Source organism: Syngnathus scovelli, chromosome 5 (assembly GCF_024217435.2).
Source record: "Syngnathus scovelli strain Florida chromosome 5, RoL_Ssco_1.2, whole genome shotgun sequence".
Taxonomy (NCBI): domain Eukaryota; kingdom Metazoa; phylum Chordata; class Actinopteri; order Syngnathiformes; family Syngnathidae; genus Syngnathus; species Syngnathus scovelli.
This window is the reverse complement of record NC_090851.1, coordinates 10,580,001-10,606,680: the sequence shown is the minus strand read 5'-3', so window position 1 is coordinate 10,606,680 and position 26,680 is coordinate 10,580,001. Positions and strand designations below refer to the sequence as shown.

The following is a 26,680-nucleotide window of genomic DNA, read 5'->3' as shown; positions in this document are numbered from 1 at the left end:
AAAATTGAAGATAAGTAAACATGGACAAAAATATAGTCCTAATTCAAGTCATCCAAATTTAAATATGAAATGTGGAAATAATGAGATATTTTATACTAATGGCAAATAGATTTTTTTAATGCAGCGTAAGAAGCAAAAAACAAAAATCGTGAAAATTATAAGCTGTGCATTGACAATAGGAACAAGCTGAGTGTACTAAATTTTGAAGGACTGATGAGTCCACCAAACAGTTACACCATCCGACAAAAAGATTCACACTTATTGTGCTGAAAATTATATAAATGACATTGCGTCTACATGCGTAACTTAAAAGTCTGCAATTATAGAGCTGATTAAGCAAATGTGATTTTCATAGCAGTAGATGACTGCTAGTAAACAATGATCGGTTATGATCGGTATTTGCACCAAATTCTCTAATCACCATTTTCTTAAGCAATTTGAGATTAGAGGCCTGTTCCCATGGCGATAACATCTGGAGGGAGACCGTCCATTTTGAGGGGTTGGAAGGAGCTACTTTTGGTGTAGAAGTCAAGCATCCTCCGGTCACTGTGTCTCAACTCGCAGAACACTCCCTTTGAACCTGAGGAATGTTAAAGTAGAACGATCGATAATACTGAATTTGTTGGTTCTGTATAATTTGATGAATTAATTCGTATTGATCTTTTTTTTATAATTTGAAAGCAGGGTATTTGTTTTTATGGGTAAATGGATATCAAGGATAACAAATAAAGGCTTAAATGGCTTTCTTAGTGCAACCAATGTTGAAGTGACAGTGAGAAAATTTGGTTTTAATAGACTTTGACCTATTCATAAAGTATGTCAACTTACCACAGCTCCTGATGGTGGACAACAGTTGTGCAATCATACGCTTCGCCGGAGAGGGGTCGGTGACCCTCGGCAGCACTTGTCCAGTGATTAATGAAGGGAAGTCCTCAAATACACGATCACGTGTGTCCTTCTGGATGGAAAAGAAAAAGCAGAAACATTTGGAATTCATTTTGCTCTTCCATTGTTTGGACTTTCTGTCTCCAAATTGTCACCTGAACGGAAGCTGCAGCTGCTTTGGCATCCATAAGCGCCAGCATGTAGCCACATGGCCCCATGTCATCCTCCAGGACAAGCGCGCATTGAGGGCTTGGGGGTATTTCACCTGTTGACAAGCTGCCACAGACACATTCAAATCAGGATGGCCTGGTGGTCATCCCATCTACCTCACAATCAGAAGATCTGGGTTCAAATCTATGAGCAAATCTCTAGTCGAATTGCAACTTACAGATCACTAATAAGAGGGGCATCTGTCATGGAGCCGACTTTTATCCGTCTTTCTTGTTGCATGTTTGTGAAGATTCTCTGGATGTCCATCTAGAAAAGACGGAAAAGCAATGCCAGGTTGATAAAAATCTAAGATGAGCTGTGTTAAGGAGATTTTGAAACTTCACCTTATCCTCAGGACAGTAGGGCCGTATGCAGTACACCGCTGTCTTGGGTGGATGTTTGAACAGGTCTCTGTTTCCATGGCCCGGAAGCATTCTCTGCACAGCCATAAACATAATTTTAACAATAAGAAAAATGTAGGTTTTTAATTGATGCACAATTTGTCTTCTTGGGCCAAATACAATTACACTGCGGGCCAAATTTGGCCAGTGGGCCAGAGTTTGACACCCCTGCTGTAGACAATATAGTATGTGATACAGGTATTTCTAAGCGTATTAGGAGGTGGATGAAGTTAGGTAAGGCCCATGCGGCCACCCTTTGCGTGCTCGGTACTACTCAGGCATCTGCCTCTTCAAATTCAAAACATGTCATTGGAAAGAACCAAATAATAATGAACTTTTACATATGAACATCGCTCTCGGGCCATAACGAGGCAGTCAGTTCACCTGAAATTCTCCTGAGAGTCCTCCTCTGAAGCCCCATGGTTCAGGATCAGCACCCATGAGCTGGGCCGATGGTTTGCCAAGCCCTCCTGTGTCGAACAAATATTGAAGTTAAGCCCGGAGTGTTATAAATGTATTCAGGTTGTCTTTACAAGGTGCAATCTGTAAATGGTATCAATGTGAAGACACAAGCACCCCCAGCTATGTTTGGCCACTGTAGCACAAAAGGAGCTGCCCATTTTGTCCTGTAAAGATTTATTCTGCTTCTCTCACCCAGTGATTTGACATAGGCTTGAGCCAGATGGACGCCGCTCTTGATGTCACAGATGTAGTTATAGAGGTCATACAGAATCCTGCGATTGGGCGCGTTGGACAAGCGGTTGAACATCCGCACCACCGCTTCGCACATATCGTCGAACTGGCGTGCTCTCGAGCGCCACTCAGCAGTCTAGAAACACAGCAGCGGGTGATGCACTTAACCCTTTTTGACAGCAATAAAAAGACCCCTCAAAATAGTGAAAGAGTAAGGCAGAAAACAAAAAAGACTTTCCCTTTTTCCTGAAATGAATGATTCATCATCGAATAGATTTTGAAAAGATCTATAATCCACTATTATTATGAGGTTATTCTTGGCCTGGGTCAATGACATACTATATGTGTGTGGAAAACGAGCATGCATGTACAGCAATCGTTACGTGAAATCTGACCTGGTCCGTATCGACGGCGGCAGCTTGACTGTGGCTTTTGAGCCAGTTGAGCTCATGCAGCATGGTCTTTGCTGTGGAGCCGTATTCATAAGGCAGGTAGAAAAGGTCGGATAGCAGCTTCAGATCATCCAGGGTCAGTGGCTCGGCTGTGTAAAGTGGGTTCTCTCCCGGCCCGGGTACATACGAGTGTTCTCCCAGGTCTGTCTGCATGGGCTCCTCTTCAGAAGACTCCTTCTTTAAACAAGCTGAAAGACCGCATCATGAAAAATTGGTTATCTGTGACTGTTGGACTTTTTTTTTGTTTTGTGGTCTTAATAGTAAATGGTAAACCTTGGGAAGTTAACCCCCACATTTTCAGCTCAGCTTTAGGAAACTGCTGAGCTGTGATTGGACTCACTCGCAATGTTTCCCACACATGCTGTTTCTTTGGCCATTTAGTTGTGTTGCTCTGAAATGTGTATATAAGCTTGAACCATTTCTTTTTTTTCCTGAGTTCTACAAATATGTGTTTAAAACTTCTTTGGGGCCAGATAATTAAAATATGTCACATGTTGGCTGTGCGACCTTTTTTGCAAAGATAAATTGCACAAGTTCCTTAACTTGTAAGATTTACTGAGGTATTCTCTTCATCAGAAGTTGTTTTTTCCGCAACAACAACAAATAAATTCAAAGCTATGTTGGAGATTGTTTACCTGTAGGCTGATCTGTGCACATAAACTCCTCTAGCCAGTCAGTGAGGGCCAGCATCAGGGCTTTGTGGGGGCTGTAGCAGGGGTCCTGCTCTTCATCGCCTCATGTTAGACACGCAAGAGCGAGAATAAAAACACAGCAAATAGCAAAAATGTGACTCCATTAAAACGCAAAAGCCAAGCTCACCCATTTCCACATCCCTAGCTGCGGCATCAGGAGAAGCTTTGCACCACGTGGCCAAGGTATGGATGGCCACAAAATTGGGATAAAACTCACAGTTGGGATTAGTGAGCACACCTCTCAGTTTGGGGATTAGTTCTGTTGGACGATCCTGAAAGGAAACAAACATTTTAAGAGTGCGCAAGCCAGGGGGAGTATGACTCCCTATTCAATGCTTCTTCCACACTCTGTCAATTTACATTGTGTATTACTGTGCTTGGATTAAGTCTCCTCTTCCTATTATCATTCTAATTCAATATTTAGTATTGGTAAATATGTAACAGATTTTTTTAATGTAAAATTCACATATGTTTTCGATGTCCCATAGTATTTGTGTTCTTTGGGGGTCAGTTTTTGAAGTATACATTTTCTATTTGACACATTTTTTCTCTTCGTTTGGGATGATATCACATGCAGTTTCATTATGATCCAAAAAATTATATAATTATTATTAGTAATAATTATTTTTAATCAATCAGTATTTACCTTATATGGTCCCATGAAAATTCTTTGTGGGTCATAGTCGTTGGCATGTATATTGTCCCAAATGACTGGCGCCCTCTTGAGGATGGAAGACACCTCTTCTATGGATTCCACTGAGATTTTATGGGATACCACCTTTGGACCTAAGATCAAATTTTACTTGTGTAAGGTTGGGCATTTTTTCTGGCGGGTTAAAAAGCCAAATAAGATGCAGATAAAAGCATCAAGTTTAAAACTAAAATATGGTTTGAGGGTTAATTCATGTTTTCACACTCAAATACTTAACAAACGTAAATATTAGTCAAAAGCAACATAGGTACAGTAAACAAAAATAACCTGTTTTTAAATGAAGGTTTTCTCTTTATGGGAGAAGAAAAATCCAAACCTACATGACCCTGTGTTGAAAAAGTGATTGTCCGCTAAAGCTGAGTTTTGTGGGGGTTTTTTTTTACATGCGTAGTCTTCCTTGTAGTACTGCAGAAACACTGGAGTGTTTTCGTGAATGAGGCTTTTAAAGTTATGTTACAGCATTTCAAGCCGAGTAGGCCTTTTTTCACACAGGGTTCGGTAGCTTTGAATATTTTTTTCACTGAATACGCTAAATAATTTAAAAACTGAATTTTGGGTTGACTTTAGGTTGTCATTTTTTTTCAAACTTTTACATTGGCTGGATGATGGTTTTTTTTCCCCACATAGCTCCCCACTTAATAAAGTGGGAAGCTATGTGGGTAAAAAAAAATAGAAGTGAGGAAAATACTTTTTCATGACACTGTATGTGCTTCTGTATGAGATTACCTGTCCACAACACGTCTATCCCCGGCAGTAGCGTGTCTCCCACAGTGCGAAGGTAAGATGACTGCGACACGTTTGGGGTGCAGAATGCTGCGCAATAATCTGGATTTTCGGGGAAGAACATTTCAGAATGAGTTTCACAGAAAAATAAGGTAAGAGCCAACTGTGTATAGGCATGTATTGAATTGGTGCTGTCTTGGAGCCAAGGAACTATGTTTTAATGTAATTTTTGCAAAATTTGTTTTTTTTCCAGTTTTATATTTTAACAGTCATGTTGTAAGATGAATTTGATATATATTTATCATGATATTATAGTTTGGGGTATATTTATGCTTTAAAGCACTAGTATGAATAAATATTCTTTGTAGATCTTAGCGATTGCCCATGGGGCCTAGTCCCTAATTTATGCGAATATCAGAGACGCACTGTGAATCAACTCAAGTCAAATGAAACTAGTTCTGCAGAGGATTTAAAGAGAATTGCTTTGGACAAGTTCTTCGGTGTGACCTGTGGGACAGAAGAGGAAGGTCTCCGGTTCTCGCAAATGCTGGTACACCTCATTGGTGATGGCCACCTGTGCATGGGCGAAGGAGCTGAAGGCCTGCTTGTCAGCAGGGCACATATCCGCCTCAATATCATCAAACAGTAATGAGAAGGAGCAGCAGCCAAAGTCCCTAACCTGGAAGGGGGTACGGGATGATATCTGTCACACATTTTTAACCTTCAAAATAACCATGGCTTTTGATTAGCCATATAAAGTCCTACCTGATCCAGTTTCCTCTTTAGAGCAGCCACCTCTTTGGGGTTGGAAAAAGTGATGTCCAGGCCGGGAGAGATTGCATAGATAAAGTCAATGTTGTGCTGCCTTGCTGCTGATATCAGGGCTATAAGTTGCACTGCACACAAGACAAAAGGAATAACATCTTTAAATTATATTGTCTTGTTTATCAGCACAAGTAACAGGAATGTGGCTTTGGGTCAAAGTTTAAATGAACACCTTCCAGTGTCTCTGCAGAGATAATGATGACAGAGATCATGATGCTTTAACTATCAAGAATTTGAGAAACACCCTATAATTAAAGTGACAGTTGGTAGATAAGAAGTCTTGGGAATACATTTCGAGTGACTTTAAAAGTTTGAATGGTAAATATTTGCACAATATAGATTTGTTTTAAATATACTGCACAGTGAAAACATTTAACATTTACTATCCTAGTTAGTATATGTAAAAATACTTAATTATAATTCTACTATTTTCTTCTGCCATTTTGTCTGCTTAATAATTACAGTTCCTGTCATAATTGAAATTTAATTCACAATAAGAATAACATAATTAGTGTATGTTAAAATAATTAAATTGTAAAGCTAATTTATTCATTTTTACCATCTGATTGTGGGTATAATTATAGCTCAAGGCATACCAAAATTAAAATGAGTAAATCATTGAATTTACTACACTTTACAGTAAACTAATCATAGGCTTCCGCAACCGCTTATTCCCCACAACTTGTATAAAGTATTTCAAAATAATTTAATCCTAAAAGTATTTTATTTACGAGTCTGATTCCCGTATAATTGCAGTTCTTGATGTTTACAAATACATTTACGTTTTCTATATATATTTTTAAAGAAATTAATTTCAACAATTTTGTCATTTGTACCGTGTACAATTGCAAATGAAATCACTAATTAATTTTACAGTGTGTTATCATAATTAATATATTGTTCGTAATTCATTAGTATATAAGATGTAGTGGTGAAGTTCATGTAGGACGAACAAAAATAAACACAACACCAAAACAAGATATGCACTTTTTGCTTCTGAGCCATTTCAGTGAGTGAATGTGTGTCTGATTGATTCTATTTCTTCATAAAGAAAGCAGGCTGCAACTGGTGTGAGATAACAGAGTGGAATATTAAATGTTTATATCTGAGGACAATCCATAGCAGCAATAAACTGATAATGCACTTGGAGTGGTGACAGACTCACCTGCCTCCTCAGGGGAATAAAGATCTCGCCAGTACATGCGGTGTTTGTAGTCATCCTTCGGGGCGTACAGGTAGGTATTCAAATCCCACTTCTGTTCCCTGAGAAAGTAGGAGAATCAAATTCGTTTACATCAAATTCAAGAGCTTTTCACTTTATTTGAACACAATGTGTATGTGTGTGGGGGGGGGAACAATATTTGCATTATACTGCAAATATTGTTAAAGATTCGAACTGATGCTGCTTGAAAATGTTTTGAGTTCCATTCTACCTTTTGAATAGTTCTGTTCTTTGCTCCATCGTCCAGGGTCGTCCATAAAATCCTGCAGCGAGCAAAGGTCGGATTTAAATACAATTTAACAGAAATAATCAATCAAATTGCATAGGTAAAAACTCATGATGATGCATGTATGTTTACATACATGAGGGGGAGGGGCCGATTCTCCACGCGCCCCCAGAAACAATGCTATTGTTGTTGGCGGCGACCGAACTCCGGGTTGCTCACCTTCGACCACGCCGCCAATGAAGCGCCTGTCCCGACCTTCTGTTTTCTCGCTGAAATTTGTTGAAGTTGCCATGACTGACATTCCCTCTGTTGGAGTAGAGCGTCTCTCGAGGTTTTAAACGCCCCTGTCAGTCATGGCTTGGAGTAATTCAAGCACCACCCTTTAGTCTCTTCTCACGCCTGCGCGCGCATTCACCCGTTGCGTAACACGCAGATGCCAAGCTCTAAAGTCTGCACTTGTAAATATGTAGTAAGCACATAAATAACCACAATTGAGGATGAGTGAAGTTCACCACCACAAGGGCCGCGGTTCGCGCATGGACTCTACGTCATCTGCTGCCGGAAGATCGTGTTAAAGTGACAGTGCACCAGCTTCTTAAAGGCACAGTACACTGCCTTCGAAAAGGCCACATGAACAGCATTACATAACATCCATTGTACATGATCAAAATTCACATAATCCACAGAATTTATCACAGACTCTGATTATTTTTTACATTTTTCGTATCGTGAGAGGCTATGAGTATATCTATATATATTGGATCCATTCTCGAGGAGAGACAGAGATATAGAGATAAACAGAGATAGTGATTAACTGAACAATCCATCGAGTAGATCACAGAAAAAAATACCACATGTTGAGGTTAACAAAACTTTTATTTGTTTTTATATATGAACATTTTCTGTTATGGAATGCAAGAAATATATCAAAATGGCTCCATTAAAAAATGCTGTGATAAATGTGACACAAGTACAAGTGCTTACAGAGGTAGAGGCTCACATGCATGAAGATTAAAAAACAAAACAAAAAAAGAATTGCATGGAATTCTTTGCCATTTTAACGCTCCTGTGTGTGAGCAATATTTATTTTCATTTTTACCTGAATTAAAGGAACAGTGTAGATATTTTTTTTATTTTTCAATGCCATCTAGGGGTGAACGAATAGAATGCAATAACCTAAATTTAAAGCACACTGCAGTGCCTCACAGTTAGGAGGATGCGGGTTCGATTCCACCTCGCTCCCCATGCCTGCGTGGGTTTCCTCCCACATCCCAAAAACATGCTTGGTAGGCCAATTGAGCACTCCAAATTGTCCCGAGGTATGAGTGTGAATGGGTGTTCATCTTGTGTGCCCTGCGATTGGCTGGCGACCAGTTCAGGGTGTCCCCCGCCTACTGCCCGATGATTGCTGGGATAGGCTCCAGCACGTCCACGCCCCCCGTGTGGACAAGCAGTATAGAAAATGGATGGATGGATGCCGTTGCGTAGTCAAAAGCAGAAACTGCCTCTTGTCTTTTCGCACCACAATTTCAACCATATTGTCAATTTAAAATATGACCAAAAAAAACTGGGGTCCATGACCAAACCGCATTAGACAGAAAGTCGCGTAGAATCAAAGCGCGTAAAATTGAGGCTTACATTTTTTTTCATAAGTGGCTGTCAATTAAATGGCAAATGCACAACTTCATTTGGCTTATTTTGTAAACCTAACTCTAATATCAGTGCCTCCCCCTGTCATGAACTCAAGGGTGTCACAGGGGATTAAACATACCCAAGTTTGCTACATAAATGTGAGCAAAAAGCTCAAAGGTTGGTGGTTTTCTCTCTTCTCGCCTGCCCTCTGCACTGCTACCTCAGTCCTCTTTGGGCTTGTTTCAGTAATGAATCAAAGTCAATCTCCTGAAACCTGCTCTTGGCTGGAGACGGCTCTGCATCCACTTTTGCATCTGAGGAACAAAGGTTAATAACATGTTCGGTGAACCAAGGTAAGGTTCGAAATGTTCAATGCAACATTTGTGACTGTCGCTAAGAATCACCCGTTAATAACAGACAGGACACTTTGTAGAAAAATGTACAGTACAGTGGAATTTCTAAATCGGGATGCCGTTTAAGTCATACATTACAGCAGCATTTGTGGAAACTTTTTACCTTTATGTACAGAACTTTAACATGCAGCTATGACCTAACATCACTTTTAAATCAGTAAAACTTCAGCAGTCCCTCAAGTCTTTCGTCTGATGTTATCCATGTTAAAGTATTGTTGTGTTTCCATTGGTTACACTAATGTGACGCTTGCAAATAGGTGATGCACCTTCGCATTACACATTGGTCTTTTTTTATTGACTGACAAACCGCATCTAAAGGGTGGTAATTTCCACTATTTTCTTATTATTGCTGTTACAAATCATTTGAAAAAGGCTAAGTGACCAGTGGCTCACCAGTCATTGGTCCTTGTCTCAGGAGCTTACTGGATTGAATGAAGTCATTGCTTTATTGTATGGACGAACAGCGAGATTGACCAGTGTTTATAAAGAATTGCGTTGGGCATCAGAAGTTCCACTGTATATCCGTTTGGCTAATCTCTTACCTAGATCGGCATAGTCTGAATTACAAAACTGCCTTCTTCCTCCAAAGCAGATGTCAAAGGGCAGCTCGTCAGCCCTTCTTAGTTTTCCGCCATTGTCGATGGCTGCAAATGCATCGTCCATGTGGTAGAATGTGACAAAGCCGTAATGGTCACTTTAGGAAGAAGAAGAAGAAAAAAATCATTTTAATACTTTACAATATGCAGTCATATTACAGTGTACAGGAAATGTGTTCCGCGTACCTACCCTTTTTCTCTAAAGTGCAGTGACACGCATTCTACTTCGCCGAAATGAGAAAAGCGCTCTCTCAGTTCATCGTGCGTCATTGACCTGCGGATGCGGCCCACGTACACAACTCTGCGCTCATCCTTTGGCAAAAGGGTTTAGACAAAATTTAGCACGTGTTGCACACCAAACAATTACTATTGTACACTAGTTGTTCTGACAGAGCTCTGACAGCACTTACTATGGCTTTCAACTTCTGAAGTCTTGCCTGGTGCTCCATCTTAACCTTCCAGGACTCTCTGTTGATGGAGAGATTTTATTTTAGTGATGCAATTTCTATTATGGAACTTATGAGTGGCTAAATTTATGATTTTTTTAAAGTTATAAGCCTTTGCTTAGTCATTTTTTTTCTGCTTTGTGTTTTTACGTACAAGCGAGCTTCAGGTACACCGCCACGAGACTTACGTTAAAAAAAAAAAAAAAGCTTAAGTAGCTGCAGTACACCACTACTCACTAAAACATGTTAATAACAAAAAGAAAAAAAATGGATAAAAGTCAATGTGCCATTCTATAATCATCACAAATTGGGTTGTGTGGCAATGGAAAGCCCTTCATTTGCACTTACCGGTAAACGTTGCTCCTGCGCGGAGGAAAAGTTGGCGACGAAGGGGACGGGGACCGGGAGCGAGACCAGGATCGCGATCTCGATCTGTTACACCTTGAAAGCGTGCAAGACTGTTTGCGTTGCCGGGGTGGGGAACGAGAGACGGAGTGGGAAGGGGACGAAGACCAAGACCTGCTTCCTGAACGCTTGTGGTGGGACCTGTGTAGACACACAGACACACGAGTGATAATATCAGTCGAGCACAAAACGCTAAACAAAGTTTAATAGGGCACAAACACGGACTACCTTCGTCTTTTGGGGGAACGGGATGCAGAGCTGGAAGATGACGAAGACGAACGAAAGCTTTCCGAGAGACGGGGTCTTCTTGAGTATCTGCTCTTCTCTCGTCCTCTGCTCGGAGGGCTGGGCGGAGGCGTTAGCGGGGTGCATGAGGGGGCTGAAATGGTGCCTGAAGACGAGGCTAATTGGTATTTCTCATCAGCTCTGATAGGAGAGTCACATTTCCCGATGGAGGCTTGCTTGCATTTAACAGAAGAGGCGGTCTCCTCCACTTCACGAGTATTCTTAAGAGAAGGAGGGGCCTTTGAATAATCCACTGGCACACAGTAATCGTGATCTGCGGACACCGACGAACATATGTAAGGAGATGCGGCAAGCTCTGAAGCGTTTGTCTTCCTGGACGGCAGAGGGCGAGGATCAATGATCTGAATGCCCTTGGATGGTGGGATTTTCCGTCTCATAGTACTGACAATTCCCTGAGTGTCGACAATGACTTCAGTGCCGAGAGTCTCAGGAGTGACGTGTTCCACATTTTTTGGGTCCTCCAGATAATCGATGGTGCTTTTTGGTCTTACTGAGTGCAAAGTTCGGAGAGGTTCATGTTCCTTAGCGGAGGTCTGTATTAGTGCAGTGGTCCTTTCTGTGTCTTCGTGCAGACTTGAGGGGAAAGCATTTGAAAAGTTCGCTGGATCGCTTTCCTCAGCTGAAAGGGAGACAACCACAACGGGTGAAATTAAACGAGTAGAACTTAGTTGGATTTCATGTGAAACCCAGCTGATTTGGCAGGCTTGTTAACAATCTCTGCATGGTGACAAATACACAAAAAAAGTGGTTTCGACCAGCCGTACTTTTGATAATACGCATGCTTTATTGTGGCCAATTTGAAACCATATGCTGGTTAACATTGCCTTTGCAATTGACATATTGTTGTCAGATAGTCAAATTACACAAGGCAGACTAAATTGATCAAATCTCTTTAAAAGTGTTTTGGCGAAAAACGACAACAAAAAGGTTTCATGCCGATAATCACCTTGTTTCTCCTCAAACTGCTCCAACAAGCTGGTAAGATCACAGGCTTCAATCCCTTAAGCAGAACAAACAGACAGCAATGCCATCAATCACATTTTTTCTGTGTTATATGGATAATAATAATCTTCTAATACTCAACGTGTGTTTTTGGTCTGTACCTGACTCAGCTGCAGCACTTGGTGGTGATGGTTGCTCAGGAAGAGAACGTCTTGTGGGACACGTTACTGGTGTTAACATGAGGTTTTGTGGTTTCCTGCATTTTGAACTAGGTTTTGTTTGAGGTCTCGTCAGGACTTGGTCATCCACCTCCCGATTTGGATGAGGTTCCACAGTGGACGGTGCTATTTGTGATGCTGCGAACACAGCTGAAGGGTGACAATTTGATAGGGTGGGCATCTGGCTAACAGGCAAGCGAATGATGACAGGGTTTGGGGGATCAGTGCTGAATGTCGTTGGGTTCTTTAACGGACTTTTCTGGCTTGCAGCTTCTTTAACAGTGTGCTCATCTTTGGACTTGAGTCCATCAAGTGAGGTGTGTTTGGATTTACTTTGAAGAGATTTCAATCCGTGATGCCTAGCAGCAAACAGTGGCTTCTTCTCGACTGGTTTGGGATGATGACGACGTGATGTCTTGTAAGTAGCTCTTTGGGGTGGACACATATCAAGTGTAGACTTTTCTATATGATGGGGTGAGGACTTTGTCTCACAGAGGTTTTGTCTCTGCCCATGTGAACAGATAATAGGGATCAGTTCTTTGGGGGGTTGGGGAACTGAAGGCCACTTGGTTGTGTTACTCCGCATTTTCTCCGCCAGAGGCTGCCTTTTCTGTCGCAGCAGTCTGTACTCTTGGAGGCTTAGCGATTTAGCTTTGACCTTTCTTTTTGATGGTGGATCCTCAGCCTTGTCATTATCGTCTAATGATACCGATGCTGTTGTTGCGGTTACAAGCATTGGACCAGCTGGACCTTCAGTTGCAGAGGCTACGCTGGGGAGAGTTTCCTCACTGATATCAGCATCCACAGATTGATCAAATGAAATCACTTGAATGGGGCCAAAACTGACCCTTTTCTTTGCCTTGGGTAACAGATCTCTGGATGAATTGCCATTGAGCAATGTGCTTTTTAGCAGTTTGCCACTATCATCTTTTGCAATCCCCCCATTATTCTCCTCTATCTCTTTTAAGGTTGTATCATCATCATTATCAGATACAACATTGATATCTTCATCACTGTCTCCAGTTGGCTTTTCATACTTCCAGACTTCTCCCTGGGAGAGCATTGTGTGTTTCGTCTCCAATTGTGACGGTCCAGTTCTGCTTTGATGGTCCCTCCTCTCCTCCTCCACATGCATCTTAAGGCAATACGGGTGCATGAGTTTCACCAGGTTGACCAGAGATGACGAAGTGAAGACGTTTACTTCAGGATCGGTCTTCTTTTTTGGGCCTTGTAAGAAAGTCTGACTTTGTTGTCGGAAGGCCGGCTGGAGTCTGGCTACTTTGCTCTTGTCTTCCTTTCCTGCATCAGTCTTGGCTCTTGGTCTAAGTTTTGCGGAAAAGGTGATTTTGTCCTAAAGAGAGATGGAGACATAGGAAAGAGCACAAATGTTTTGACACTGCAATTTGTTATCCATAAACAGTATTTTTAAGTGCTGCCTCTATTACTCGATTGAACGATTAACGGCATGGCGCGATTCTCAAGGAAGAAGTGGATTGCCCTGGCCGCTGTAATTATTTACTAAGGGAGGAAAGGGCAAGAAAAATGTAGCTGTTGTGGATAATGCCCAACATAGGCTTTTATGATAATAAATGGGGACTTTTAAATATGGTCAGAAAGTTTGTAGATGGTGATCACCCATCATTTACAAATTTCCCCAGCGTGCCTCAAGATGTTTTAGAAGCTGTTGGCGATGATAGCCGCATCCATTGACTGCATGAACACCGACTTTCATGTCTCCATTATGATAGCAAAAATACTCTTTGCAGTTATTAATTGGGCTCAGTTTGGGCGGGCTATAAGTGAACGAGCTAATGCTGAAAAATGAAAAGAGTAGTTGCACTTACAGTAGAAATGCTGTTGTCGAATTCCTGACAGTTGAGGAGCTTGGTGTCTGGCAGGGTATCAAAGGGAGAAAGAGTGCAACTGACATCATCCTCCACACACTCTAACATCTGAGTCAGGGCCGACAGCAAGGTCTCGCTCTCTTCCTCGGCTTGCCTTGTGTCCTATGATGGGTAACAAAAGCTACTGGTTATTTGGGCCCATACACTTTTAGCGAGTGGCCATGAACACGAGTCTTTTCCTCTGAGTTAGTGCCATTTCTGGCTTGCACTCTGACCTCTGATGAAACAGTGGAGTCCTCAAAAATGGCCATGATGGAGTGTTCCATACAAGACTGTGTGTCGATATCCGCCCCACCCATGTTGCCTCCAAATGGTCCAATCTGCAGAGATATGGACAAAAATAGGAATGTATCAAAGTAAACACACATTATACACACCATGCAATAATTCAATACACACCATGCAATAATTCAATCAACTGAGTGAGGTGCACACATACTGAGAATTGTAGATCCATTTTAAGTATTCCTAGCATAGATTAATTGCAAGTTAGGAAGCAATCTGCAGCTTGCACTGTTGCTTGACAGAAGTAGAGGAGCAATTGGGTGTGTTGAGAATTTGTAAAGCACATATCAAAAACCATTCACCACTATAAAAACATAAGGTAGAAGAGATGCTATTATTTCTGTTTCTTTTCTTTCTCTGTGTGATTGGCAGCTGCCATCCAATTAATAGGTGAATGCATGCTCCCTACTGGACGGGGTTGATAGCAGAAAACTAAACTGTCTCTAATTCACGATTTCCTTGTGTGCCGACCATGACAGAGATTTACTTTTATGCTCACCAGCCACTGTGGCTTGTGGTTTCCCAGCGTTACTAGGCACTCTGCATTTTAGATGTTCTGCATGACTGGCGCCCAGACTTGATGGACTGAGCGAGGTCACGTGGGAAGGCTCAACTCAAACATTACAGTAAAGCCTGTAATACTGGGGCGTTTAAAATAGAAGCTTCTCATATCTCAAATCGAAGCTTCACAAGAGGTGTGGCTCAGACTATATAACTCAACCAACTGTCAAAGTCCCAAAGTCCCAATGATCATCGTCACACACACATCTGGGTGTGGTGAAATTTGTCCTCTGCATTTAACCCATCCCCATGTGATTTTAATCCATCCCCTGGGGGAGAGGGGAGCAGTGAGCAGCAGCGGTGGCGCGCTCGGGAATCATTTGGTGATCTAACCCCCCAATTCCAACCCTTAATGCTGAGTGCCAAGCAGGGAGGCAATGGGTCCCATTTTTATAGTCTTTGGTATGACCCGGCCGGGGTTTGAACCCACAACCTTCCAGTCTCAGGGCGGACACTCTACTACTAGGCCACTGAGCTGGTTATCATCCGTCACCAATAAAACTCACTCGCACTTGGTGGGATGTTAATATCAATTGTTGTGATGTATGGGTCCTCTTCAGTATACCACATAATACTTAATACATAAGAGTAGTGGCGTAAATCCAGTTCGCTATACACAAAATCGCATTTTCATGTTTTTCTGTGAAATCCATCCTCAGCCATTTTCTCAAAAACTCTAAAATCCTTCAAGAAGAAGTCAACCACAATTTCTTTTTAAAATAAATATGTTCTGTGCAGCCCAACTAGTCGAAAAAGTGTTCTGATTAATGTTTTGTTTGTGGAATATGAGTTGAACATGCAAAATCCCAATCACATTGTTTTTCCTGGTACTACCTGCTAATAACTTTACTGTGAAGCACACACTCACCAGTTTTTCTCATCCTGAGTGGGATCGCTCACATTTTAGAAATTGGTTAAAATGTTAAAAATCAGCAGGACATTCTCTCAAGATAACCTGGTCGCACATGTTCTACTCACATGCTTAAGATTCAAACTGTTCTTTTTTGCAGTATAGTATAATATTAAGTAAACCACGTTGATGTGTTTAAATATTTGTATGAGTGTGGATTATATTTACCTAATCAGATGTTTTTATTTGCTGTACAATTATATGAAACAATAGTAACAATAACGTTAAGGCGGATGTGACAGTTAATGTTGCCAGGAGGAAAATATTACCATCAACTGTAACATTTGACATGTATTTGCCATCAGTAAGCAATAACAACATGTGGAAAAGGAATTTCCAGGGAGATAGACGGTTTAACACAATGCCAAACCAATTGACACAAAAAAATCAGACTTTTTGATCTATTAGTCTAAGTCTATATTAATTAGGATGTTTATGCGTTTGGAATTCCTAGTTACATATAGTGACCAAAATAAAATGCATGTGACGCGTTTGAGTAAACATCGATCAAAATTAAACACGTATTCAAAAAGGACATCAAATGACTCTTCAATCTCGTTCGTCTTCTGTGTTAACGAAGAACGGAACAAAATGTTCTGATGGTGAGCAGAGCAAATTGAATGAACACTGGAGTAAGGAAATTGTGTACTACTTCGCTTTGAGCACTGCTTATTTCACATGCAGGAAGTCTGACTAGAATACCCAGAGTGTAAATTGTACGTGTCAGATAGCACTGGCCGTGCTTTGGGGGGCCAAAAAAACAGCTAACAGTTAAAAGGTCGCTAACTGATGCCAAGCCCGTATTAGCCACGTGTCGCCACACGCGGTCAAACAACCTCACTACGATGCTCCAAAACATCGACCATATTCCTACTCGATGAGCGTAGTCGCTTAAGTGGCGAAAACGATACCTGGCAAGGGCTTCTGGTGCTCAGAAAGTCCACGTTGCCGGCTTTTAAAGCCACGTCGACGGGCCTCCACTGCGCCGCCATCTTGCTGCTCCACATGGTCGACTCGGCAGTGCCGGACACGTGGTCACCGGCAGCGCGCGAACAACATGGCTGACCTGGGACCAGTTGGGCACTCACGGTATGTTTGTTAAAGGCTTGAAATCGGATTCTAGATCGGTGATCTGTTTTATACCCACAGTGGCATATTTGAGGTGGAATATCATTGTATCGCAACGTTGGCCCATTTCTGACAACGTTCGTTAGTAGCTGGTACATTTGCATTTTGGTTAGGTACATTAAAGTAATCAAATACTAGCTTCTCATTGCATACGATTTTGGTTGTGAAGCGACATCTAGCGTTCACTTGTAGACTTTCCGGCATTTGTTCAGATTTTCTTTTTTTAATTCCCTACATTTAAACTCAGATATCCGTTATTTGAAAACTTTAGATTTTCAAAAGCGAAATTAAATGTTTTTCAATGAAGATATGGTGCAAAAAAATAATGTAAATTGAAAGAGGTCAAATCAAACGCGTTTAAGATTTCACTTGAATGAGCTCTTGCAAGAGCGTCCCCATGGGAACGTGAACCAAGGCGCATTTATGATGATGCAGCGTTTCTACTTTCTATTCTTGTGGCAAATGTGTAGTCTTGTTCCAGTGGCCAGCCGAAAAAAACACAAGGTTCTACCGTTTAAAAAAAAACTGCCGAACAATGGGATCACATTGGTAGAAATGTGTCAGAAAGCCTTAGCCAGCGCCAACATGTTGTTTTCTTCCGAACCTGATAACCCTGAAAGTAAAGAAGTAGTTTCGGACCGTGTCTCTTTTAGTAAATCATTATTACCTATGGAAGAAGATATCAAATATAGAAACATGACCTAATTTTTGTTTTTTACTAAAACAACAAAACATTTAGTTAGTTTTTAATATGGAAAGAGTAAGAAAAGTCTCGAACTATTCTTTTTTTTTTATTTCCAAAGCGAAAATATAACATACCACAAGACGCAAAGCGAAGAATGATCCCCATATTTGTTTTGGATTACCGGAAGTTATCGCTGTCGGTATTTCTTATAGTGACCAGAGGATGGCGACCGAGTGACGCCTACGCATACCAACTCTAAAGTCATGAATGAAATAGGCCACAACAAAAATAATTGTACTCATATTTTGTTGCACAACATTTTGAGGCAATTACTGCAATCACAATTTTATTTAAAAAAAAAAAAAAAAGTTTCCGTGAGACTTGTGCATCGCTCAGCAGACTCACTTTTCCACAAGGAAACTCTTGCAGTTGTCTTGGGTTTGATGGGTGCGTTCTCCAAGGCAAGGCAAAGCAAAATAACTTTGTCTCGCATATTTTTGCACATAATTAAAAGTACGCATCTAAAAGCATTTATAAATCAAAGTTAAAGACGTTAAAAGCAAAGGATTTTCGGTCATGAAAGTCGAAAACAAAAATAAAAACGATCAATTCCCTTATGACAATAACAGCAACAAAAACAACTTTTGACAATGAAAGCTAGAGTTTAAGCTCGACACCAAAATTCAGTACAGTATTTCTAATATGAGTTAGTTCTTCGTTTCTCCGCTAGATGGTAGTATTTCCATCCTTGCGGAACCGCTTTCTTTTATGAGCTTTCAAAAGTTGTGAGTTTTCTCATGTGGTGTTTGTCCTTCTCACCTAGCCACAGAAAATACCAATCAGATAGTGGATACATAACAAATGCAATGCATAACGAAGCGAGGTTCATTGGCTTCTTTGTACTTGTGCCGTTATCTTGTATTATCACTCCGTTTTTCATAGCGGACGATGCGTGTGTCTGGCCTGTTATCTCTTGCATACCAGCAAGGGGTTGACCTTTCTTCTGAATGTCATGCCGGTTTACAGAGTCAATGGCTGTGCAAAATTAATAGGAAATGAAATATGGTCACATGAACCTGCTTGTATAACACGCCTGCTCTATTGTCTTCTTATGTGTCGTTTGTTGTATTTTTGTCATTCCGTTATCATTCAGGATTTCCTTACTGTTTGTTTGGAACTACTGTACACAAAAACTACATATCCAACTTCCACAATCTTGTTCGAATGGACCAATAAGCAGCAATTAAAATGTTATGCCAATCCAGACGCATTGTTTTTAATTTTCCTCAATGTTGAAACGAATGCTTAAATCTCAAGTTATTTGAAGAGGATTTCGTTTTTGTTCTTCAACCTGGAATATTTGTATTTTTTTTATTATTATTTGGCCATTAAACCCCCTAAATTCCTCTGCTACTGTTATTCCCCAAGCTCTCACTCATACGCCCACACGTACACATACACCGCACATCTTAAAAGGCATTACTGTCTGAAATGGGGCCAAAGCCTCCGTCAGTCTCCTGCGGGTGCAGTATGTTTGGGAGTATGTGGAGACTTGTGTTGAGGAGGGGCAATTCAGTGGAAGTGGGTCACCTTACTGCAGCATTCAACACCAAACAACATCAACACCCACAGTCACATTTTGTATTTTGCCCACTGGGACCCGTGTTTTTTGTTTGGCAGTAAAATACACTCTCACTCACAAATGGACACTTTCCCAAGGCGTTAGTGCTTTGGGGACAAGCAAAATGAGGAAAGGCCTATTTATTTCCCATCATGTTTCTCAACTCCTCACTCTTGACCTCCAATGGCTCCCTCTGAGCTTGTTTGAAGAACCTGTGAGGTCTTGGGAGTCAAGTTGCCGCTTGTGTAACACACCCCCTCCGTATGTTCTCTTTTATATGACCCCCTCCCCCCTCGATGACTTCATGAAATATATGTGTGTGCACTTCAGTGCCCTGCAAAAGCACTCTGATCTTTAACTTGACACCTTCTCTGCATGGAAAGCAGGACACATATGTATTACTTGGTTGAGGAGTTATCCTTCTACTGTCCTCATAGGAGCCGTCTTTGCCGTAAGTCCCTTTTTTTTCACAGCCGAGAAGAAGAATGGCCCCCCACATGGTATTGAACAATTATTAAAAACAATTGAAGGCCTCGGAGAAACACAGAAGAAAGGGGGCTTGGTTAATAGAGAAAAAACAAGCAAGAAATGATGCAGAGATGGTGAAAAGACTGGAGGAGATCCTATTGAAAGAACAACAGAAAAGACGCAAGTGGGAATTTAAAAGTGCGCACTTTCACTTACACACTGACATATCTTAATGTAATTGAAATGAGAAAACAGTATTGGTGTTGCAGGTGCACAATGAAAAATGTTCCAACATAATCACAAAAACCTGGCAATTGATCAGATGTGTAGACTTTTTTTTTTGCCACAATACTTCAACACAACTAACAAACTTAGTGTTAATCCATCCAATATTCAGAGTTGATGACATCACCAGAATACCTACCACCAGTCGTGCATTATGGTTTTTTTCTTGCAGAAAAATATAAATATGTGATAAATATTTCAACGTATATATCCGAGCACAGAATAACGCATAACAATCACTTGTGAAACTGCGGAAGGTGAACATTTGTCCAAATAAGATTTGGATAAGACAAGTCAATGTTTGGCAGCTGTGATACTTCTCATTTTTTCTCTGCTCTCCTTTGTCATTTTATTCACTTCTAGTCCTTTCTTTCCCCTCTTTCTTTGTGCTTACTCTGTCATTTCACTTTCTGTGACACATACAGACTGTTATTTGTCTTTATTACTAAGCCTTGGACTGTCATCATTATATTTTACAATGTGGTGGTTTGATGATATTGTAGCTGCTCTCTGTTATGCACAGAGAGATTCTAGGAACTTGTCTTAAGGAACAGTTTATGTGGGCAGATGACAATTTTAACTGGTAAATGCGTGTGTACGTGGTCTTTGAGAAGCTGATCATGCTGGTGCTATCCTTTTTCTGCCACATTGCCATGGCGACAGTGCCCTCCCGGGGTAATGGGGGACGAGTGCGCAAGAGCTATTTATTCTCCCTCCCTCACCCTTGCATTGCCTCCATCTCTCGCTCACTCCATCTTTGCCCTCTCCCTTCTGCAACCTCTCCATCGCTCTCCTCTCGCCATCTCCCTCCTTCCCTTGCTCTTGCTTCCCCTCTCTGATTGGCTTAGCACTCCCCTCCTCAAAATGAGATACTGCCTAATGAGACGAGGGTGAGGACAAGAGCAAGGGAGACAAAGCGCAAGTGTCTTTTAAAAAAAAGAGAAAAAGAAATAGAATGGGGGTGGTGATTTTCACAGACTTATGTTCTTCTTTGCATGTAAAGCGAGAACCTGTTTCGACACAACTCTGCGATAGCATTTTGGAAGCAAACAGTGGACAATGATGATAACACTGCTGAGATATGTGACCTCCTTTCTCTGACGTGTGGCGTATGAACAAACAGGTCATATCATTAGGTACACGTGCAATCGAATGTAATCAAATAAAAAAGGTGCATCAATAATTCGGCCTTTATAATAAATAAGTTGATGCGGTCAATGACTTATTCGTTTAACAGTAGTGAGTTTCTTTATTGCAGTTTGTGCACTACACTTTATGAGATCAAATGCTGCTTCCTTATTTGGGAATGGGAGAGGGCATGGAAACATTTTCGGGTATACGCAGTGAAAACCCCCTGCAACAACAACAATATCAAACCCATTCCAATGAGTGGGGTTTTTAAGAGAAAGTTAAGGAAAAGAAAATGCTTTACAATAATATTTTCAATGCGGCCCCACTAGTTTAAATACGGTGTTCTGATTAATATTGAGTTTTATCGATTTCTCATTAATATTAAGTTTCATCGATTTTAGGAGGCAGCTATTTTGCTACGCTGTCGACAGAATAATACATCACAGTTGCTCAGGGTTAACGTAACAACCAATCACCAGTTTTCTGAGTTTGGTCATGTGATGCTCGCATGCTCAGGTATGATGAAAACCGGTCCCTGCGCCCCTGAGCAACTGTGATGTCATTTTCAGTCAACAGCAAGTGGCAAAATGGCTGCCCCATGAGAAAAGCGACTGAATTTTACTGTTTAATTCATATTGTATGAACACAATATTAATCACAATGCCATGTTTAGTCAAGTGGTGGTGCGCACAATAATTATGTGAAAACTTAGCAGTTGACTCTTCACACATTGTCAATCACCTCCCGAATACAATTGTAAGAGCTCATTTTGTTTGATTCCTTCATGTGACTTTCTTTTATTTAAAGATCTACATGAGCAGAAGAAATTGTCCAGCACTCACTTTGTGTCTTGCACTTAACTGGTTCAACAATTCTGAACTTGTGACACAGCTGGATAACAAAGCTGCAAGTCTAGATCTGGTAGGCACAAATGCCATAGAGACCGACTTTAAACAGTGGGAGGGAAAAGGAGAACAGAACAGCAATCAGGGAAAAGAGAGGCAGGCGGTGAGTGAGGGAGATAAATGACAGAGGAGGAGAAAAAAGATGAGTGAAGTGAGAGAGCAACACTGTGTGACATACTGCAGACAGAAAGACTAACGGAGCGAGAAAGGGAGATGACAGAGAGGGAGAGAGCGAAAGAGAGAAAGGAAAGAGCTGAGGCACGTCAATCGCCCCCACCTCCGTGCTCCTCCCCCTACCCTCCCTGCCGTGTAGCAGACCTTTGCTCGATGGTAACAAGCCACTCAGACGGCTGCAGCGCACATACACAAACACTCACACACGTGCATACTTGGACGTCACTAGATTCCCTGAGGATCATGTGAACAACATACGTGTGTATGTGTGTGTGTGATACTTGACATATTTAAAGAGTGAAAGGACTCACATCACATGGTTGCATTCGCTCAAATCTTTCAGGTCACTTTGACACAGCCACACAAACATGGACACGTGTGCACTACATACACACACCTACACGCACACACACACACACCATAAACACACATCCACACTCTCGCACTCGGCCTCATTCCCTCCCTTTCTCTCCTTCTCTCCTCCCACCTGAGCTGTAATTTGCAGGGCTGATGAGGGCAGAGCAGAGGCAGGACTGAATTCTGCTCACTCTATATAACATTCACAGACTCACACACACATCCACAGTGCTCTCTTACTACTGAGAGAATCTGATCCTTTGTGTCTGTGTGTGCATGTGTGAGTGTGTCTGCGTGTGGTGTGTGCAAGCTCTCTTTTTAACCTCTTCTTCTTCTCGTCTGTCTCTCTGTTGCTTTTTGTCACTCTCCCGTCCTCCCTCCCCACTCTCCATCCGTCCCTCCCTGCTCCCCGGCTGTGTGCGTTTGTGTGCTTGTGTCTGTGTGTGTGTATGTGTGCGTGTGTCCATGTGCGTGTGTGTGTGAACCGTGGGGAAAACAGACGCTCATGTGAGCAGCAGCAGTGACTGGTGAGAGACAGGAAAGAGGAGAGGAAGAGAGCAGGGATAACAGAGCCAACACCATCATTCTCAACGGATTTCCACCAGACATGTGAGAAGATGTCGGTGGGCGGCTGCGCGTGTCCCGGTAAGTAGCCACCGTGGCGATGCTCGCCGTTGACGGCATCTGCGACGGCCGCCGCTGCCATTGCCAGCCGCTGACTTTTCTATATCGTTTGTTGATGCGTTTGGAGTTAGTGAGTGCTGTTCCTGCTGTGGCGTGACTGAGGCACAGAGAAACAGGGAGATGGGTGCCCTGGGGCCCTGGGCTCACTTTGCAAAGGCTCATGGGATGTTGCTTTCTGAGCTGGCCTAAGAGAGGGGGGGGACAGAATAGAAGACTTAGTATCTGTTTATTTTTTACTTTTAACTTTAACGTAACTTTTTTTGCGAGATGTTGTTAGAGTTAAAGACTGATCATGAACAGATGTTTGTGACAAGAGGTTGTTGCCATGGGGCCGCTTATGTTCTTTCATTGTGCTTCGGTCTGTTGTTGTTTCGGACAACCGTTTCTGAGTGAGTTCATCCGAGGTTGGCATAGAAGTCTCGTAAACAAAGATTTGAGAGAATGCAATGAGAAAGATGAATATGTTGTGAGAGGTCAAAGGTCACAGATGGCAAGATTGGCTCTGCTCGGTGAAATAAAGACTGCTGCATTTCTGTTAATGTGAGTATAAAAAGATCACATTGATGAATCTCATCCATCTGATCAGTTCATTTGTGTGGCCGTCAGCAGCCCGTCAGCTTTGCCCAGATTTTCCCAGATTTTTTGGGGTGGTGGTTGGAGCTGGAAGCAACTGTAAAATGTCGTAATTGTATTGAGATGGTATGAATAATTGTAGGAGAGGAGCCTTCAATGAATTTTTGTAGTGAAAAAACAATCATGTGCGCTTGTGTTCTTTAGCTTCACTCATAATCTAATTTGGTTCAAAAGTTTACAACAATCCTCAGACTCACCCTTTGCTGAATGGCTTTGTTATGCGGGGGTCCATCGCTTACTACCCAGAATTCCTTCCCTTTCTTCCTGGGGTCATGAATGAGGTCACTACATGCATACTTGCCTGTGCAGCAATGTTTCGACACTCAAATAATTGCATTTGTGTGCTGTCTAACCACACATTTATGTTTCCTGTCCCCTTTGTTTTAACCTAAAAAAATGTGAGAAGTAAATGTTTCCAATGATTGCTTGTCACCTATTTTAATATGCCCCCCCATTAAGTAACATCTGGTTGGTTTCTGGGAGTTCAGTCACAGACAGCAACTCAGTGGAAGGACTATCCATCATATTAAAGTACTATATTGGAAAATGTGTGATTTGTCCTCTGTCTTTGAAGGATGAGGAACTCCCTGCAGGCTACATATGGTTGTATTTGGGTTGGGAGAGTCTGACAGCAAACAGATAACTCCGCTCATTTTTATTGACTCTAATCACACATGGTAGGAAAGAAAAAAAGGAATCAAGGTCTCGAAATAAACCCTGTGCTGTGTGCCCCAGGCAATATATTATTAAGCGTTAGCGGGATTTATGTCCCACTCCTCATAGCACGTGTAGACATGAAATATAATCCCATAGTTGCAAATGTATTACTACATATTACTTGTACTGTCATGCAGTATTCAGCCGCGAGGGAGCGGAAGGAAGTCAGTGTGTTTTTGGACGGTGTAGTATCAACCCTGACATGGCCTCTCTTCTCCCCTGTCGACCTACCACAGTGACTGCAGTGGCAGCCACTGACTTTAATCATGAGAAGGATCGAAACACTAAATACTCTCATGTATTGTGGTTTGGAAACTATTTAACTGCTAAAGGAAGCCGCTTTAAGGGGCAGCTGAGTTCAGACACAATGCTTCATCATCCCAAATAACCGAGCTTTGTGAGACGGATACAGTAGATGCAGAAATGTGAAGTCTGGCTGTGTGATTAAGCCTCTGTGTGATTAAACCCGCACGTGTGTTTCCAATCTCCGGGCCCTATGCTACACTGGGCAAATAGCGCTGCCACTTCAGCCGTTAAACAAGCTTGCACAGCCCAGGCTGGAGCTCTTGTTTAGAATGGGTCCTTAGCTATCTTGCGGTCAGATTGCATACTTAATCAACATGCTCATGGAAATTTCCAAAAAGACATATGACTGCCCTGTAGTGAACCTCCCACTTTGCTCGGATAGTGGTGTTCTAAATCATTTCTTTTCACCTCATATGTTTTATGGATATTATTTTCATTCACTCAACTTATTAGCCACATTAAAGGGGAAGTCAACCCCCAATTTTTTTTCGTAATATGTTCTGTGCAGCCCAACTAGTTGAAACAGTGCTGTTGAAGGGCAAAATCCACCTGTTTTTATTCACCTCGGGGGGCGGCCATTGTGACACTTGCTGGCGACTGAAAATGACATCACAGTTGTCAGCTCACAACCAATCATGGCTCATCAGTTTCCTGAAGCTGAGCTGTTATGGAGGCTAAAACAAATGATTATAAATATTATTATTATAAATAATTGATATTTGTGGCAACAATGTTAGCCAGCACAACAAAGCAAGCATCAAAACAATTTGATGATTTTTTAAACTTATATCTTTGAGTTGGCGGATAATAAAAAAGACAATTAAACTCTTATTTCTTTGAAATGTGGGAAAGACAATTTTTGCAACAGGAAGCTTTGTTCTATTTTTTTGCAGTGTATCCCAACTGAGATTTAGCAAAAGACAGTGTAGACCCTGAACTGGTTACATGCCATAATGCCATTTGATTAATTGATTCTGAATTTTAATCACAGTTGATCAAGGACCCTTAGTCAAATGTAAAACAAAGCCCGACGATGGTGTTTCATTTCACCTAACCAGATGCTATGACTGAGACGATCAAACGACAGTCACCCAATAGTAGGTTCCCCTTCTGTCTTCCCTTCCAACTTGTTTACATTCCAGTGGCATGTTCAACAGCAAAGGGTCCTCCCCTCCTCCTTGTGTGGGCTCAGCGTTTGTGCTCGAGTGTGTGCGTGCATGTGGATGTACACACAGCATGTGTCCCAGCATGTGGATGACATCAACACTGGAGAAGAACGTGTGTGGATGTCGTCCAAGCTGTGACCAGAGAAAGAGAAGGCCGTGTTATTGTTTCTGAGTTCTCAGATGCTCCGGTAATTACCCCCGACTGAACGGTGTAGTGGTCTCACCCATTTATTTCTCAATTTTATTTGTCCCCACCTCACCTTATTCATCTACACTGACTTCATACTCCTTTTTTGATGCCTCTGATTGCTCGCGTATGTTGCTTGGCTTGTTGGCAAGATGAGGGGAGAGGTGAAGGAGAGTGAGAGACAGGCAGAGAGAGAGAGAAGGGGTGGGAGGGAGTGTGCCCTCTCATGCAGGGAGTCACATGGTGTCCCTGATTGGAGGAAAATGAGTAAAGACTGCAGCCTGGCTGAAATGGCAAGAGACAGAAAGGCACAAAGGCTTAGCTGTTTGGAAACGGGTTGCACAACAAGAGAGCCTGAAGAGGAGGGAGGGGGGGATTATGAAGGGAAAAAGAAAGCGAGAGTCGAATGATGTGATTTGCGAAAGGAAGAGTTAGAGGGAGGGCTGAGATAAGAGAAAACAGGAGAGGGTGACAGAGGAGGGAGAAGGAAGAGGGATGAGGAGCAAATGGGAGATGAAGGCTGCGGGAGTGCTTGAGGAGTGGGGAGGGAAGGAGCTTGAGACTGGGAGAAATC

General features: G+C 41.8%; 2 protein-coding genes across 3 annotated transcripts; both read right to left on the bottom strand.

Moving 5' to 3' along the window:
• Window positions 1–88: 88 nt before the first annotated feature.
• On the bottom strand, window positions 89–7,608 carry ogal (O-GlcNAcase like). Of its 2 annotated transcripts, none has more exons than XM_049719845.2 (17): window positions 7,261–7,608; window positions 7,027–7,078; window positions 6,759–6,856; window positions 5,534–5,664; window positions 5,276–5,447; window positions 4,772–4,870; window positions 3,980–4,119; window positions 3,461–3,605; window positions 3,277–3,375; window positions 2,585–2,829; window positions 2,151–2,325; window positions 1,881–1,966; window positions 1,440–1,532; window positions 1,274–1,362; window positions 1,041–1,161; window positions 829–958; window positions 89–580 (listed from the first exon to the last, which is right to left on the bottom strand). In XM_049719845.2, exons 1-17 carry the CDS (start codon window positions 7,340–7,342, stop codon window positions 444–446), a joined length of 2,094 nt encoding a protein of 697 aa, XP_049575802.1. In that variant the 5' UTR covers window positions 7,343–7,608; the 3' UTR covers window positions 89–443. The 2 variants fall into 2 exon arrangements, with proteins under 2 accessions (XP_049575802.1, XP_049575803.1); XM_049719846.2 differs by having other exon boundaries at window positions 829–955.
• A 290-nt stretch (window positions 7,609–7,898) lies between these two features.
• On the bottom strand, window positions 7,899–16,712 carry si:dkey-93h22.8 (uncharacterized protein LOC449943 homolog). The gene is made up of 11 exons (XM_049719835.1): window positions 16,571–16,712; window positions 14,119–14,223; window positions 13,844–14,005; window positions 11,943–13,350; window positions 11,786–11,839; window positions 10,762–11,458; window positions 10,477–10,674; window positions 10,093–10,150; window positions 9,873–9,994; window positions 9,629–9,780; window positions 7,899–8,987 (listed from the first exon to the last, which is right to left on the bottom strand). The coding sequence occupies exons 1-11, from the start codon at window positions 16,664–16,666 to the stop codon at window positions 8,890–8,892; spliced, it is 3,150 nt and encodes a 1,049-aa protein (XP_049575792.1). The 5' UTR covers window positions 16,667–16,712; the 3' UTR covers window positions 7,899–8,889.
• Between the last annotated feature and the right edge of the window lie 9,968 nt (window positions 16,713–26,680).

Excerpts from the sequence above, each read along its gene's own strand:
- ogal (XM_049719845.2), bottom strand. The coding sequence starts at position 7,342 with ATGTCAGTCATGGCAACTTCAACAAATTTCAGCGAGAAAACAGAAGGT. Across the intron at positions 7,079-7,260 it reads CATTGGCGGCGTGGTCGAAG|GATTTTATGGACGACCCTGG; the intron begins GTGAGCAACCCG and ends TGCTCGCTGCAG. Across the intron at positions 1,533-1,880 it reads GACTCTCAGGAGAATTTCAG|AGAATGCTTCCGGGCCATGG; the intron begins GTGAACTGACTG and ends ATGGCTGTGCAG.
- si:dkey-93h22.8 (XM_049719835.1), bottom strand. The coding sequence starts at position 16,666 with ATGTGGAGCAGCAAGATGGCGGCGCAGTGGAGGCCCGTCGACGTGGCT. Across the intron at positions 14,224-16,570 it reads GCACCAGAAGCCCTTGCCAG|ATTGGACCATTTGGAGGCAA; the intron begins GTATCGTTTTCG and ends ATATCTCTGCAG. Across the intron at positions 13,351-13,843 it reads TCGACAACAGCATTTCTACT|GACAAAATCACCTTTTCCGC; the intron begins GTAAGTGCAACT and ends ATCTCTCTTTAG.